Source organism: Vigna radiata, chromosome 5, assembly GCF_000741045.1.
Source record: "Vigna radiata var. radiata cultivar VC1973A chromosome 5, Vradiata_ver6, whole genome shotgun sequence".
In the NCBI taxonomy this organism is placed as follows: domain Eukaryota; kingdom Viridiplantae; phylum Streptophyta; class Magnoliopsida; order Fabales; family Fabaceae; genus Vigna; species Vigna radiata.
The window spans coordinates 22009246-22027155 of NC_028355.1; the positions used below are offsets into that span (position 1 = coordinate 22009246).

At 31.9% G+C, this 17910-nt stretch overlaps 3 protein-coding genes across 4 annotated transcripts in view; all 3 read right to left on the reverse strand.

The window, feature by feature from the left end:
* LOC106760468 (serpin-ZX) overlaps positions 1–580 on the reverse strand; it is a 2783-nt gene extending 2203 nt beyond the window's left edge. Inside the window, exon 1 of the mRNA XM_014643897.2 lies at positions 5–580. Coding sequence (XP_014499383.1) covers positions 5–545 — 541 coding nt within the window. The 5' untranslated portion in view covers positions 546–580. The remainder of the gene's footprint in view (positions 1–4) is intronic.
* A 3552-nt stretch (positions 581–4132) lies between these two features.
* On the reverse strand, positions 4133–6694 carry LOC106762698 (probable thylakoidal processing peptidase 2, chloroplastic). Of its 2 annotated transcripts, none has more exons than XM_014646731.2 (6): positions 5720–6694; positions 5552–5620; positions 5385–5453; positions 5204–5290; positions 5041–5108; positions 4133–4813 (listed from the first exon to the last, which is right to left on the reverse strand). In XM_014646731.2, exons 1-6 carry the CDS (start codon positions 6377–6379, stop codon positions 4687–4689), a joined length of 1080 nt encoding a protein of 359 aa, XP_014502217.1. In that variant the 5' UTR covers positions 6380–6694; the 3' UTR covers positions 4133–4686. The 2 variants fall into 2 exon arrangements, 1 of the variants encoding a protein (XP_014502217.1); XR_002667920.1 differs by having other exon boundaries at positions 4672–4813; positions 4921–5108.
* An 8422-nt stretch (positions 6695–15116) lies between these two features.
* On the reverse strand, positions 15117–17436 carry LOC106761801 (pollen-specific leucine-rich repeat extensin-like protein 1). Its single transcript, XM_014645365.2, has one exon. The coding sequence runs from the start codon at positions 17329–17331 to the stop codon at positions 15292–15294; it is 2040 nt and encodes a 679-aa protein (XP_014500851.1). The 5' UTR covers positions 17332–17436; the 3' UTR covers positions 15117–15291.
* Positions 17437–17910: the final 474 nt, after the last annotated feature.

The window sequence follows — 17910 nt, forward strand, 5'->3', positions numbered from 1 at the left end:
TAACACGACAAGGGGATGGAGGATTGGGTGCAGTGAAAAAGAGGGAAAGTTACCTTGGTCTGGAAATCAACCGAAGCCAAAGTTGCCTTGTAATCAGTGTTGACAAGCTGTTTGAAGGAAGGAAGAAGAGAAAGGGTTTGCTCAACCCAGACGCCGTCGGCGAAGGAGAGTCGAGGCCCTCCGGCGGGATAGGCATCGGAGAGTACGACGGTGACGAGCTGAGAGGCGAAGGAGTTGAGATGGTNGGTGGACTTGGATCGGAGGAAAGAGAGAAGCTGATCGAGTGTGGGACCCTTGGAGCCAGCAGCGATGATGCTGAGAACAACGTGCAACGACAGCGGCGAATACACGAAGTTCTTGTCCCGAGCTTCCTTCGACAACAACAGCTTTGTCATGCTGAGGGCAACATCGGTTTGGTTGCTGATCGATTCACGCAGGTCCATTGTTATTTCGGTTCTGGAAACAAATGAAGCTCGCAGTGACGCTAATTTTAGAATCCCCATTTTTGGATATTTCAACACTTTGAACACTGTACTAGGCACCATGGTCGCTCGCTCGAAAATCAATTTTTTTGGATATCAATATATGATATCTTAAACACTGAGAATCATAATTCTGCATAATAGAGATACAAATATTTATACATTAAGATTATAACAGAATTAATTATAACAGAATTAATTATAATTCTATTTAATCTATCAGTTATATAAACAGAATAAAAACAAACAGAAATAATAACAAACAAAATCTTAAAACCTTAAAAAAAATATCAAATATTAAATTAAATATTAAATCCTAACAAAAAAAGATATCAAATATTAAATTAAATATTAAATCCTAACATGATACGTGTGGAATTTGATATCCGGATTTGTGCTGTTAGAAGTCTAATATAAACTTTCCCAAAAAGAAATCATATATTATTGATGAGTGTCGATCAAAAAGATGGTTTCAAAATTGGTTTAGTTAGTTCCAGAAAGCAAAATTAAAAAATGTAGAAAGAATTTGATAGAGTAGAGGAAGAAACCTCTGAATTAAATCATATTAAAAACCTTAAATGATTAAATTCTTTCTGTTTCTTCTTCCATCAGCACAGCATCTCCAAATCACCATTCTTTCTTAACCCTCACAAGAAAAGAGAAATGAGGATTGGACAAAAGCCTAAATAAATTTGAAAGGAAAAAAAACCTGATCGAGTTCCGAATTAAAAAAACACTTCCCAATTAAAAAAAAATATATAATTTCCCAATTCTCTAATTTGGAAACTTTTTTTTTTAAGTATTTCGAATTGAATGTTTGGTAGGGCGAAAGAACTTTTAGTTGATGAGAATGGGTCAGTCTTAAACTTTTGTTAAGTTTGATATAAAAAAAAGTTTTAAACTGTATTTTTGCATAAATTGATGTTATTTTGAGTGTTTATTAGAAAGGATTTAGAAGTTGTCAAAACAAATAATAAATATTTTTAGGTGCATGAAACCAGTATAAAAATATAAAGAACAGGTCGGACTGAGTAAGAGGAACCGGACCGTGAGATGGAATCTTTATGATCAAGGTAAGATTAAGATAATTAAAATAATTACATACTTAAAGTGAATGAACTATGATTGGGCCTTAATTAAGATAATCTTAAGGGTTATCTTTTATTTCTTTTATTTTTTATTTATTAATCAAAATCTGATTTTTCTATTATTTTAAAAACTATTTATTATAATTAAAAATCATTAAATATGTTTTTTTCCTTAATTCAGTGAAAATTAAAATTAGTTTCTTCTTAAAATTTTGATCTAATTTAGTCTCTTACGTTCTCTTTGTTCCCTTATGTTCTCTTACCGAAATTGAATTTTTTCTCTCCTTTTGTTGTTTACCATGTGCATATTTATATACCCACATTGTGATCTTGCGAATTAATTGTCAATTAGCAAAATAGGAAAATAAATGGTCTTGATGGAAGAAAAATAAATCAAATTAAAATCATATTTTTTCCTTTAGGAAGAAATTGAATACAACAATCAATATATTATTTTTAATTATTACTTGTAATTATTGTCATAATGTTGATACAAATTATTGCCAAATAAAACAAAATTTCAAAAATATTCTAAAGTGATATGTCATGCATTAATATTAATTGTTTATGGACATTTTTCCAAGAAAATCAAATCCAAATCATCAGCACCTCTCCCATTTTATTCACGTGCACCCCCTTTTTTTTCTTTTTTTCTTCCTTGATTCCTTTTGTTTTTCTTTTTCATTTTTTTTCCTTTCTTCCTTTTTTTTTTGTTTTTCTTTTCTTTTTCGCTTTTCTTTTTTCTCTTTTTTTTTGTTTTCTCGTTCCCTTTTTTTCTCTTTTATTCTTTTTTCTTTTTTTTTCTTTTTGTTTGCAATTTTTTTTTTCTTCTTTTTTTTTTTTTGTTTTTTCTCGTTTTTTTTTCTTTTTTTATACAAGACTAAACAAAATAGCAAAATAAAATTAAGAATAACAAAATAACAAAAAAAAAATGAAATAAGACAACAATAAAAACCAAGTCCTATTATTTAGTCACCCGGACGAAATTGGGTGTTGACAACTGCCCCTCTTTACTTAGATTTTACTGGATAATATGAAAATGTGATATTTTTGTATTATTTGAGTAAAAGTTAAGTAAAGATAGAAACACTAATTTCGTCTGAGTTTCAAACATGAAAGAAAGCGAACAAAAATGAAACAAGTCAAGACCAAACGACCATTGCCTAGCCCAACATCGCAGAAGAAAAATAAAAGGTATCAGATAAAATTGGGCTTAAGATAAATGAGGTATAACAACCTCGTGGAGGGTGTAATAACCTTATGGATGATTGAATTAGGTGTAACAACCTCGTGGAGGGTGTAACAACCCTATGGATGATTGATATGAGGTGTAACAACCTCGTGGAGGGTGTAACAACCCTATGGATAAATGAATGAGGTGTAACAACCTCGTGGAGGGTTAAGACAATTAGAATAATTACATGCTTAAAGTGAATGGGCTATGATTGAGCCTTGATTAAGATAATCTTAAGGGTTATCTTTTATTTCTTTTATTTCTTTTATTTTTTATTTATTAATTAAAATCTGATTTTTCTATTATTTTAAAAACTATTTATTATAATTAAAAATCATTAAATGTTTTTTTCCTTAATTCAGTGAAAATTAAAATTAGTTTCTTCTTAAAATTTTGATCTAATTTAGTCTCTTAACTTTATAAACATGTAGATTTAGTCCTTTTAACCAATCATTGATAAGTTAAATAACATTTTAAACATATCTTATGATAGTATTTGAGTTATTTTTATTGTTTGATACATTTTTTTTTTCAATGTTAATTGAGAAAAGCATTTGAAACTTCAAATAAACTTAACAAAATTCGGTTAAAGCATTATAAAAATAATGAACTACATTTGTCCAAAGTTTCGAAAAGAGACTAATTTTAATTTTCAAGTTAAAGGATCCAAAACATATTTAACCCGATTAAAAATAATTTTCTTGAATAATTATAATAATCAATAAAAAATAAAATTTTATAATTACTTCATGGTTTAATTTTACTTTTCATTTTGATAAAGAAATTACAAATATTTCTATAATATTACAATAACAATAATTAATAAAAAAAACTACTTTTGTAATGCTTTCTATACATTTTTATAACTTCAACATTATTTTAGAAACATTTTTTAATTAAATTTATCTTAATAATTAATTTTTTAACACGCATATGTTTCATTATTAATTATTTCGTTATTAATTATAATAAAACATTAAAACAATAAAAATCTAATTTAATCACTTGATTAATCAATTGCAGTTTTAATCCAATAAAACAATTTAAAAAGAAATTATTTTCTTTCTAGCCCTTTTGACTCCATCAATCCAAATGGTACAAATTTTTACTCTAAATTCCCTCTAATTTATTTACTCTATTTTCCATTTTTCATCTGCTATCGAAACAAAGTGCAAAGAAAAATATTCAGCGACGTAGTCAGGTCAGATAACCAGGGCTGTACATGTCTAATGTTTTGTTGATCCAGGTGGATCAAGTTAGTCGACCCTTTGTACTCCACAACTCTTACTGCACAAGATAAATTGAAAAAAAAATAAAAATACAAAGAGTGGAAAGAATGCGAAATTGCACTGTTACTTGATTTCAAAGTAGGCAACCATATTGTGCAATACAATTTCATGTGCGACTGAATGGCATTACAGAATCAAATTACGAGGAGGCTTCATTATGGAACTAACAAGGAGTCCAAGTAGCTCAAAATGACAAATCTAACCCCGAGATTCTAGCATCCAGATAGTATACATACATGAAAGAATACAAAACAAATCAATCATCATGTTAAATTATATGGGGTAAAATCATACCATGCATTTGGAATTCTTTTTTTTTTTCTCCCCCGTACTACAGCAAAGAGAAACACATTTGACTCGGATGGCACTAAAGAACGCATTATGGTATTATTAGGTCATTGACAAATTTGTATCAATGAATAAGATATTCATCCCAAACTGTATGCAGAGCCAGCTCACGCGGGCTCTTCTTAGAGAACCTTTGAATTGAAAGCTCAATCCTGGGCAAAAACAGGAGAAGCTACCAATTTAGAACATATGAAAGTATCTGGAAACCTTCATCACCCTCAGATCAGAAAGCAGCTGGAATCATGTCAAGAAATTGCCACAGATTTGTTCCTATGAGGCAGTTTACGAAGGGTGTCAGAGTCAGACACCTTAGATGGAGGCCAGTACCTAAACATGGATCTACCAACAATGTTCTCGATTGGGAGGGGACCCCTGATAGACACAAAAAACAGCAAATAAAAGTCAACTCAGACATCATTAATCCGATATGTGAACAATCACATGTTTCAAAGCTCTGAGATCTGATAGCAAATTTTTACATAAGCTAGATTGTTTCGAGAAGAACAGCATCAACAAATGGGCCAAAATCTGTCGTCGACCTATACTAAAATATCAGCATAAACAAGAAAAAGTCAGTTCGAAAAGGGCTGAGAAATTACCAGTTGTGAGAATCAAGGCTGTTATTCCGATTATCTCCCATTACAAACACATATCCTTCGGGCACAACCTGCGATAAAAACACAAAACCACTATTGATCATGCAGTCAAGCCCCACAATAATTCAATCAAACACTACTACAGCTTCGAGTTTGCAAACATTACCATTGGATCCATCTCATAAGCTAGAGGTTCTAATACAAATTCCTGTTCTTCAGCAACACCATTTACCAGTAGTTTCCCATCTCGAACCTACAACAAAAGCCCAAGCATGCATAAGACTATAATTTAAAAGAACAAGGCACAACACTAGATCAATTAACTTAATCAAAATATAAAATCATACCTCAACACAATCCCCTGCCTTAGCCACAATCCTCTTTATAAACACATCAGACGAAGTAAAACCATACTCCTACATAAAAACAGAAATCAATCAATAAACAACAGAATTAACAAGTTAACACCACCTTAAAACATTCAATAACAAAAACAAATGTCTTCGAAGCATACCTCCAAACAACGAGGCGCTTTAAAAATCACTATATCCGAAACATCAGGCTTCCTGAAGAGGAACGAAACCTGTATCAGACATTAACAACCTAATTAGTTCCAAAGAAGCCGAAAAAAAAAGCGACAGAATCACAAAAACAATTTAGTCAAACAGAACCGGTAACTAACCTTCTCGGTTAAAACACGGTCACCTACTTCAAGAGTAGGATACATAGAAGCGGAGGGAATGGATCTAGGTTCAGCCAAAGACGATTTGAACAGCAAACTAACGGTAATGGCAGTGAACGCAGCCTTAGCATCTTCAGAAGACACGTTCAAAAGCCGCGAAAGCCAACCAGTCTTTCCAAAACCGGGAACATCGTTCGGAACGGTGTGTTTCGTGCCACCTTTATCGACCTCCCACGAGGTGGGGTCGGGAATGGACTCGTTGCAAGGAAGCCACTTCGAACCGGGCAAGAAGGGAATGATGGAATTTGTTTTAAAGGGAGAAATACCGAAAATACCCGCAGCCGCCGCGGATGACCCAGACACACCCGCTGTTGACTTCATAATTGAAATCAGGCCCAAGATGATTGGGCTCTTGCAGCCGTCGCCGAGAAACTCACCGGCGAGGGTGGAGTAAGTGGACTGGGCCCAGCAGTTGGACCTGGAGAAATTTCGGACTCCGCCGGCGGAAGAATCTAGTTCCGTTTTCTGGGTGGCGCCGAAGAGGCGCGTGCGGATCCAGCATTCTTGGACGCATCGCGAATTGGCGACGCGGACGCCGGCGGAGGAGACGAGATTCTGGGCTACGTAGCCAGAGAAGGAGAAGGTAACTCGAATCGCCATAACTACGAAGTTGATTAATCGCAGAAAGAAAAGGTACAGGGTGCTTTTGGGGAACCGGATTTGACAGTTGGGAAACCCTAGCAAGCGACGGGAAGCATTTTCAAAGAGGGAATCAGAAAAACGAAAGCGAGAGAGTCGAATTGAAAGCCTGAGGGGCAAACAGGGTAGGGAATCGCCGCCGACGCGATCCCCTGAACACTGGAAGAAGGAGAGAGGGAGAGAGAGAGAGAGAGGAAAGGAGAGAGCGAGTTTGGTTTGGTTGGGTGCGGAGAAGAAGTGTGAGAAGGAAGATATCCAAAAAAAAAATTGAAACAAAACTACGTCTGGAAATGGATTTTATATACGGCGGCTACCACGCTTTTAGCCTCAGAATTATCAAACTTTGCTTAATTCTTTATTTACGATATTACCTATCTATCCCTCACCGCATCTAATGTTAAGTCTTTGACTTCATTTCATTTTTATTTTTTTATAACCTTTTTTTTTCCTTTTTCATATCTATCTCTCACTATAAAAAAAAAATGCAGCTCGCGCACCTTGAATTACTTAATATTTCAACTTAGTCACAACCTATAATTATTATGTCTTCTCCATGTTGTGCTCTAGGTGTATTGTTTTTAAAAAAGAACCTGAGAGGGTGAATATAATGAATTTGAGAAAGATCCAAGATCCTCACACTCTATCACCAATGAAAAGATTAGAAAGGAATGACATGTCATCACATTTTTTCCCATAACTTTTATATAAACATCTCATTTTTTTTCTTTAATTTTTATTGATGTTTTAATCATGTTAAGATGTGTCATCATCAATAATAATAATAATAATTATAATAATAATAATAATAATAACTTGATAATAATAACGAATAATATAAATTATATTAATAATAACATTGATAATAATAATAATAATAATATAGTCAATAATACTAATTTTAATGGTAGAATTAAAACTATTAAAAATAAATAATAATAACTATAATTATTATTATAGTTATTAATAATAATAATAGTAATTTTTTATTATTATTACTATATTTTATATTAAATTTAATTATGAAAATAAAAATTTAATCTAATAACTTATCTATTAAAATATTTTTAATCCATTACATCAATTCTAACATCCTAAAATTTTCTTAAATTTCACCTTAAATCTCTTTCAAATACTTTTGTTTATATTTGTTTTTTTATATTATTTAAAGATGTTCCAAAGTTACAGCATTATGTATGTGTTGGTCCTTTTTCATTTTTTCTTTCTGTAATGATTTAACTGTCAGAATCTTAGAGAAAATGTATTCCGTATCTGTCTTAATTATAAAAATATTTGCTCTTCACATAATAATTGGATGGATAATGATATTTAGACAATATTTTTTTGACAACATTTAAATATTGATTACGTGTCAATCTGTTATTGGTCAAAAATTACTCCACCATCAATAATAATAATCATGAATATTACTGTAAAATAATTTTTTACCAATAACATATTGACACGTAATCAATGTTTAAATGTTGTAAAAAAAATGTTGTGTAAATATCATTATCCTAATTGGATAACTTGCTGTAGTTAATGATAAGCTTCTTTATACTAACAGCGTAATTCCTGTGACACTATACTGCCTTATTTAAAAAAGATTATCTCATGTAAAAGATAAAATCGGTTTTTTAAAAGTGCAGTCACGTTATTCCGTTTTCAACTGGTTCAACGGAAATGAGGTATAGAAATTGGAAACGGGATCAGGTTCTTTGCACTTGAATTTTTAAGTGCATTTTTTAATCATTAAGAGGGTGTGTTTACTTGGAGGTGATGAGGGGAGAGTGATTGGGGGAGAGTGATTGAGTAGATTTGAGGAAATTTGAGGATGATTTTTTTTTTGTATTTAGTTAAGTGGATTTGAAGATAATTGAGGATGGATTTGGGAGTGAATTTTGTGATAATTAGCGTAGGATTTGATTGATGTGACAGTTTTAAAAAATTTATTTAATTGGTAGAATTTAAAGATTACCAATATGCCCCCAAGTATTAAAGTAATATAAAATGATATTTGTTAATGTTATATTTAATTGTAAAAATGTTTATTAAGTGTTAAAAATTTATAATAATTATATATTAGAGGTTGGTGGAAGGATATGGTCAAGTTTGATCACAATGGTCCTGTTGCTATGCTCAGGTCTAACTTTTCTTATCATCAAACTCATATATTATATATTCTTCAAAAATTATTCATATAAATTCAATCAACCGTAAACATATTTACAGAAAAAAAAAATGTTTATAGAATATATGTGGTGCAGGTATGAGAAAGAAATAGGTTTTGAAGACATGGTTGGATTCAATGGAGACCATTCAACAACATACAGTTCAAATGAAGAAGCAGTTTAATGAAGAATGATCGTATCTGGATACAAGTGTTTTGGTAACCAGATACAAGTTGGTGGCCTTTTCAGTGTTTCTGCGGTATCCGGATCCAGCTTGCTGCGTAACCGGAACAACTTTCTTCGTCTTATTCGTTCACTTAGCCTACACCGAGTTTGTAGACTGCGATTAATTTAAAATGAAGGGGGTAATTTAGACAAAGCATGATTGATCTCCCAAATCCTCGCACAACAGCAGGTGAATAAACAGTACAATAATCTCGCAAACACCTTCAAATCATCGTTCCCGATTCTACAGAAGTGAACACGTTTTTTTTTTTTAAATTACTCGCTCGCTCTCCCGCGTAAACAGGAAATTATGTCGAAGTGAACACAGTTTAAATTATAAACAAATATATATACTATTTGATTTATACATCAATTATAAAAAAAAAAAAATAGTTTGAAACAGCATGATTTTGTTGTTCATTGTTCTTTTCAAATGCACGTGTTCCTGTCTATAGAAATCAGCGTCAAAAATAAAACTTCTTTCAAATAATTTTTTGTAAGTTTTAAGTTTTACTAAATTTATTTCTTTGGTTGATGGTTTATCCTAAAATAAATTAGGTTAATAAAGAATTTAAAAGTTATTTAATATTTGATTGATTTAATTTATGTTAAACACAGTAGCCAATAAAATAACGACACGAAATCCTTAGGAACTCCTTCTGCGTCATACGTGACGTACGTGCATTTGTCATTTATTAATTTATTCAAATCGTATAGATAAAAAGTTGAGGGGTACAAGTCAAAGGGAATCATAAATTAAAATAATATTTATGTAACCGAAAACTTAAAATAATTCTAATTAGGAAGCTGACACGTTCGTTCCCAACTGTAAGAGTAAAGTTGACGGCGGGTTTTATGTTTGACTGAAGACCAAAGTGAGAATGGAAACAAGTAGGAACTGAGAACATATTTTTAAGCAATGAGAACTATTTTTTTTTATAAAATGATACGAGTAATTATTTATTGGTCACACATAAACATTGTTAAAAAGTAGTTATTAAAAAAAAATTTCCTTTTAATAACAATAGTGTAATTATTTAGTATTTTTACACCACAACTTTTTTATTTAATATTATTTATTTTATTTTTCTTTTAAAAATAAAAAGTTAAATTTTAATAAAATTATTTTATTTTTATAAAATTAATCAAATATTATCAATTTTTTTTCAACGGTTCTTATCCCACTTTTTAATAAGCCATATTATTACAACTTCTGGGCTGTGTTTTTTTTAACATTTTAAATTGTGAATTTTCAGATCTAATATTTATATAATTTTTTAAATTACGAAATAAATATGTTTTTTTATTCACTTGCACTATTTCAATAATTGAAAATCTTTTTCTTATAGGAATCATTCTTCGTATAAAAGTTTGTATATCTTTGTTTGTTCTCAAAACATATTAACATAGTTTTACTTTGTCTTATGTTCCTAGAATTAAACAGCCATTTATTTTTTAAATAACGAGATTGAATTGATATGAAAAAGTCTATAATTTATGTTTTTTTTAACTTGACCAGGCTACCGATCAAGGAGACGTACGTTTAATATATACATTAGTGTTGTGTAGGTATGCTCCTCCAAATTTTTTACTTATTTATATTTAAGTACTAAACAATCATATCATAAATTATAATGTTACATGTAAGACGAAATATAATATACCGTAATAAACTTTCCTAACTTTTTTATTTGGATTGTTTACATAACTTAAATATTTTGATTCCATTCACGCCATCCAACTAAGACAGATATAGCTTATATAAGAAAGGATTTGATATTGAAAATAGATAACAAATGACTTTTTTTTTTCTAATATATTTTATTTGAATGTATTTTCGTTATAGTCAAAAGATATTGCAGTCTTAATTAGTTAAAATATTTTGTTTTTTCATTGTTTTCTCATATTTTATTCTTCTGTTATGATTTTCTAAAATCCCATGAGTTTCCAGATTCCAAAAACTCACCACTTAACTATAATATCGTACTTTAAATGTTTCTCCTTTATTACATGTTCATCGTCTTTTTATCATTACAACCTATAAAAGTTATTAACACGATAAACATTAATTTTATTATTCCAATTAATAATGGACTTTTGCAAACCTGATCACAATTTCTCTTAACATCACAAAATGTAAGGTTAAAAGTACTTCACTTTAACTCCTAACTCAATTGATATTAATCATGTTGACCCAATCAAAATTGAACCTAACATCACAGTTCTCATTTTGACAAAAAAAATTATATTAATTATATATAGATAGAGTTATGTTTAATTTTTTAAATTGGGATATATGATCATATGAATATATATATATATATATATATATATATATATATATATATATATATATATATATATATTACTCTGGTCTTGTTCTCATGCTTCTCTTATTTTAAATTGTTTAAATAATTTTAATTTGTTAGGTACGTACTATATAAAAATTATTGACTATTTTGTTATCACAAAGGGGACTTAGTACAACATTATGCTTCTGTATTGAGATTGAGAGTGTGTTATCCATGAGTCTCTTACTTGTATAACACTTTTTAAAAACCACATCAATTGTTACGTTCCCTTAATAGACATTACAAAAGAGAGTTAGTTCATAATCAAGATATTCAAATTCAACGAATCTCGAACCATGATCCAACTTATATGAAAAACGTGATATCACTTCTAATTTAAAACATTAATGTATTAGGTTTATGAGTTTTTATCCGTATGTATTGTTCATTTTATTCGTTTTCACTCAAAGTGAAACTCTCAATTTCATACTTGAATTCTTCACGATAGAAAACAAATAATGTTGGGATAATTTTGCTCAATTTATTCATAATAATAGTCATTGGTGTTTATCTTCTTTTGGAAAGTTTCTTTGCTTGGACTCTTGACATTTTATTTTTCAATTCTCATTTTAAAGAATATAATAGAAAGCTAAAATGCAGGGAGAATTTATTTTTCAATTTTACAAAATATTTCTAAGTTTTAAATTTCTGACGTTTTTTTTAATCATTACTTTTTATATTTGTTTTTAAATAAGGTTATATTATAGATGAAAATAATAATATCATTAGTCCAGAAAGGGTTTTAGACATATGTTATTTTTGGCTTTTAACGTCACATCCCGAACCGGCGTTTTTAAGGGTGACGTTAATGGAACATCGGATTCTGCAGGTCCGACGTAGTTATAGATGTCGGTTTAATGACATGACCGACGTCTATTAAGACGTCGAGCATGGTACTAAACGATGTCTAAGGGTTGTTATATAGACGTCAAACATTACACTACCCGACGACTAAGGGCACTATAGACGTCAAACATGACATTAATCGACATTTACGAAGTGTTCGTTGTGTTTTAGTGTAGTTCTGCTCGTGTCTTTGGGTAGCGTAGTAGTACCTCCTTCCTTTGCTAGTTTTTTTGTAAGAAAAAATTACATCTTTTGCACCTTTTATGGCATTTCAACCCAAAAACGAACCTGAGTCATTTCCTAAGTCCATTCCGACCGCCAAAGAAAAAGAATACGGGGGGTGTCACCATATTCTTTTTCTTTGGCGGTGGGAATGAAATTAGGCAAGGACCCAGGTTTGGCTTCAGGTTGAAATGCCATAAAAGATCCAAAAAACACAAGTTTTTCTTACGAAGAAACTAGCAAAAGAAGGTGTACTACGCTACCCAAACTTGTGTAGATTTTAATAAAACATACTTAAGACTTAATTATAAACTTCACATTTTTTCGGATCTTACAAAAGACATAAGAAAAAGGATTACAAGGTCATAAACATGGATCAATGGATGGGATTTTTCCGCTTTTGCAACGAGGTAGCACTTACATGTTAGTTAATTAGAGGAAGATATTTGTTATAGCCTTTTTCACTCCAAAATGTTCAACGTTGTTTGCTTCATGTGCTTTCTCCGGATATTTTTGGTAAATTATAATTCACCTGCATAATCCAATCTATTCACAGATAAGTTAGCTAGTCCTTGATGGCTATGATCCTGCACAATTTTGTTGAATGGGTGAAAATCATAGGTACCTATGTTCATGAATATGGTGTTTGTGATTTTTGTGAAGTTTATATTCTAATTGATGCAAATTGGTTTCTGGACACTTGACAGCGCTTGGCAACAGCTAAATTAAACAGATAATATAGTGATAAATTAAATCTATTTCATTTCCTGCTTGAAACAGATGCTTTTGGAGTTTGTAAGCTTTATCGATTACTTGAATACATTCTCCTTCCTTTTGAGTAGACAAAGCTTATTATTGGTGCTTCTTGTGTCATTAACATATATTCATCCGTACTCCCTCTGTAAGAAATTGGGGCCAAAATATTTATCAGTTTCTCCTAATGAACTGAATAACCATCATGGCTTCTACAGGGATATTCTCAGGTCTCGAACATCATATCTTTCATAAATATTTTGATTTTGAATTTCTCAAAGTAAGTACAATCTTCATTTTCTAAATGATTTTGAATTTCTTGTGTTAGCTATTCAATTTATCATTGAAAATACCTTTTTTAGTGCTTAAAAAGAAAGGACAAAATTATGATTGAGTACTTTTAAGGCTGTGTTTGATTATCGGGACTATTATTATAATTCTTAGTATTATTATTTTTATCATCAGTATTATTATCATTATTAACATTAGCATATTAACTTTATTCTTATTATTATTAAATAACAATTCTTATGTCATAAATTTTTGAACAATATATCAACAAAAGATAAATTAAAGCATTTCATTTAATATAATATTTAACTAAAATATTTAATTCAAAAATTTTGGTTATATCACTACATGTCAATAATTTATTATTATGTCAAATTTATACAACATTAACAGACATATTCATATCCAAATGCTATTTTTTAACCTTAATATTCATTATTAGAAAATAATATTTCTAATTTTATATGTTAATATCTTTCAATATATTTTTGTTTGTTTATATCTGCATATTATTTTTATTTTTTTACGAGATCATATATCATAATATGTCTATATCTTACTTTAACAACATGGACATACACATCTCATTTTATATATAATATATAACTTAAAATTTTAATTACTATATTCTAAACATTGAATATTATATAACTTTTACTATATTTTAATAAATAAATCATTCACATTATTTTATTCAAATTTTAAAATTATATTTATATTTAAATAAATAAATTACTTTCTCATAACATAATTATATATATATATATATATATATATATATATATATAAAACCTATGCGAATATAAACTAGTTTTTCTACCCAAATTTTCATAAGTTATATTGGTTATTTCTTTACCGAAACACTCATGACTTATGATATTCTATATACATAAAAAGTTGATGTAAAGAATTGCATTACTTTAAATTGCATAATAGATTGGTAGGTCATAGAGAAAAAAATATTTCAATAAATTGATGACTCGATTAGATATAAGAAAGTTGAATACTATAAAAAAAAAAGAAATTCATTAATACTGTGTGCATTTGTGAATCCCCTAGTTATTGAACAAACAAATAATCAGCATTAAGAGGAGGATATTTGAAAATCAAGGAACTTATATTGATTTTTCATTTTATTAAAATTGATAAATGGGCTACTTTTATTTTGTATGCATGTTTACTATTGACGCATAAGATATCCTTCCTTTTTATATAACCATCTTTTCTTAAAACTAGTAGACCCTATTCTATTATGAATGCTAATTTCAGTTACATATACAAAAATCGTAAATTGTTTGCATTACTTTATTTTATATATGTATTCAATATTTTTCAATGGACAAGCAATAAAATTAAAAGAATAAACACATAAACCAATATAATGATTTAAAAAAGAAAAAGAATGGTACTAATGACATCTCAAAGCAAATGTAAGATTTTAAATCGCCTCAGGAAGACACGAGGATGGTGTTATGTAGAGCAAGTTAAACAACAATGCATCACATCTAATGGAGGCTAAAAAATCACCTCAAAAAATGACACATTATTTTTATCTTTGATGAGAGGAACAACATGCATGTCAACTTTGAAGTTGTGCTCACGGAAACACAGAAGCTTCCCTTTTTTGTAGCAATACATTTTTAGAATAAATAGAAATTGAAAGTATGTTAATTTTTTTTATATAAAAATTATAGTTTCTTATTCTGAAACTATGAGATATATAATATAGTTAAATTAAATATTAGTTATACAGACAATTATTTGATTCAATTAAATTGTTTAAGATATTATTATTTTAAAGATGAAGGGGGAAACAAAGAGATTATCAAATAATAAATACTATTCTATCTTTCATAACGTTTTATGGATAAAATAATCTTCAATCAGCTCATTCAGCTAGATTGGATAACATTTACATTAAAGAAAAAGAAGAAAAAAAAAATTTTGTGTTTATATGTTTACAGTGCAACTTTATGTCTAGGAACTAGTAGAAATGGTAGAAAGATGTGCAACCGGTCTAGTAGCCGGCAATGATAGGTGGAGGGGGTGAAGCATAAGAAGAGCCGAAGTGAGGGGGAAGGACGACGTCGTCGACTGGAGGCGAAGGAGTTGGTGTAGGAGGTGGTGGAGACTGCACTGGTGGCGGTGGAGAGTACACTGGAGGTGGTGGAGAGTGGACAGGTGGCGGAGGAGAGTAAACCGGTGGAGGAGGAGATTGAACAGGTGGAGGTGGAGAGTGAACTGGGGGAGGAGGAGAGAGAACAGGTGGAGGTGGAGAGTAAACTGGGGGAGGAGAGAAGACGGGTGGAGGAGGAGAGAAGACGGGTGGAGGAGGAGACTGGACGGGTGGAGGAGGAGACTGGACGGGTGGGGGAGGAGAGTGAACGGGTGGGGGAGGAGAGTGAACGGGTGGGGGAGGAGAATGGACGGGTGGTGGTGGAGAATGCACTGGGGGAGGAGGGGATTGAACCGGTGGTGGAGGAGAGTGAACCGGTGGGGGTGGAGAGTAAACCGGTGGGGGTGGAGATTGAACAGGGGGTGGTGGGGAGTGGACAGGTGGTGGAGGAGAGTAGACAGGTGGTGGAGGAGAGTGGACAGGTGGTGGAGTTCTTTCTCGGTTCTTGGGTGATTCGCTGTGGGTATCATCCTGTGGTGGTGGTGAGGGTGTGGGTTGTTGAGGCGTGGGGGGAGTGGGTTGTTGTTGTTGTGGAGTTGGGGTAGGTGGTGGTTGTGGCTTAGGTGTGGGAGGGGGAGAGCTGGGCTGTTGTTGTTGTGAAGGGGTGGGTGGAGATTTGGGCTGTGGTGATGGTGTCTGTTTCTCACTTTTAGGTGGCGAGGGTGACTTAGACGGCGTTGATGGAGAACCGGAAGATGGAGAGCCCCCATGGCCACACTTGGTTTTGCTACAATCCACAGGCTTGCTTATCACCTCGTTACAAACGTTTGACTGTTTTTGCTTTGGCCTATCTGGTATGCAATTATTCTCATCCTCCAACAGAGGTTCTTTCTTTTGAGGTACGCAACCTTCTTCCTCTCCGTTGAAATAGTTATCGGCGAATGTGAAGTTCACCAAATGGGGCAAGCTGCAAACATTACGAGGGACAAAACCTGTAAACTTGTTATGTGAAACGGACAAGTACTCAACCTTCTTAAGCCCATTCATGTTCCTCGGCAACACGCCAACGAAGTTGTTGTAGCTTATGTCAAACACCGTAACTTTTTCGAGTTTTCCAATTTCTTCTGGCAAGCAACCGGTGAGGTTGTTGTTGACCAAAACAAACTCGTTTAGCGACTTCATTTGGCCGACGCTGGAAGGCACGCATCCTGTGAAATTGTTATTGGCAATAACCACAACCGTGGCTGGAGTTGATCCTATGTTCTCAGGAATATTGGACGAGAAGCGGTTGTTGTTCAAAAATATAGCGTCGAAACTTCTGGTGAAAAGCTTTGGAGGCAATTCCCCTTCAAAGTTATTGAACCTGATGTCAATGTATCTGAGTTCTGAAATTTCAAGCACGATTTCAGGGAACCGCCCGACAAAGCGGTTGTTGCTGATGTCTAGCTCATAGAGAATCTTAAGGTTGGAAAAGCTGTGTGGGATGATCCCGCAAAACCTGTTGGAGTTTATATGCAAAAGTGCAAGGTCAGTTAACAGACCAACTTCTGGGGGAATGTAACCTGCGATGTCTGCATGGTTAAGGTCAATCCCAGCCACAACTTGGATATTTTTGTCATCTAGAGCCTGTGCACAAAAAACTCCATTGTAGGAGCAAACGTCTTGGCCCGACCAATTTGATGTGAAATTTGAAGGGTCTGAGTAGATAGCTTTTTTCCACGCCTCGAGTGCAATGTATGCAGCTTTTAGCCTGGTGTGAGAGAATTTTAGGTTTGTTTTGTAGTTACTTACGTAGTTGTCGGGCAAGTCCTCATTCTCCTCCAAATGCATCATTTGGCGACGAGCAATGAAAGAGGCTTCAACATCGGAAAGTGCATGGGAGAAAGATGATAGTGATGAGAAGAGGAATAGGGAGAGTAAGAAAAAGAAGCTCGAGGCCATTCTGAGAGAGATGATGCATTAGGTTGGAAGGGGAAGAGTGCTTATAGAGGTGAAGAAAAGGTTAAGTTACAAGCCATACGAGAGGCTCTGCTGCAATTTCTCAATTCCAGGACACAAAAATAGACAATATTCTTTCTTTCTATTTTCTTCTTATTCTTAACCTTTTCTTCCTTCCACTGCTTTTCCTTTTAGATGTATTTTTGTTTCAAAACCATAGACCAAAGTCAACACTTGTTGGTGGTTAATATCCATCCACTGCATGCCTTCTCTTGTTTAACGTTCCACCTTTCATTCTTTTTTTGTGTGAAAAAAATTAATCTTTGTATTCTCATACTTTATATATATGCATAATTTTCTTATTATTTAAGCTTAATTGATAATATTTCTTGCATAATAAGGTTAAAATTCATGTATTTGATTCAAAATATCGTTTGATCTTTAACTTATATTTTTAGATATTTGAATTATTTACTTTTATACATATATTTTTTCAATTAATAATTTAAAATTATTTTATTCATTTGAAAATATATAATAAAATTATTATTTTTAAATATTACTTTAGTTCCCTGTAGGATT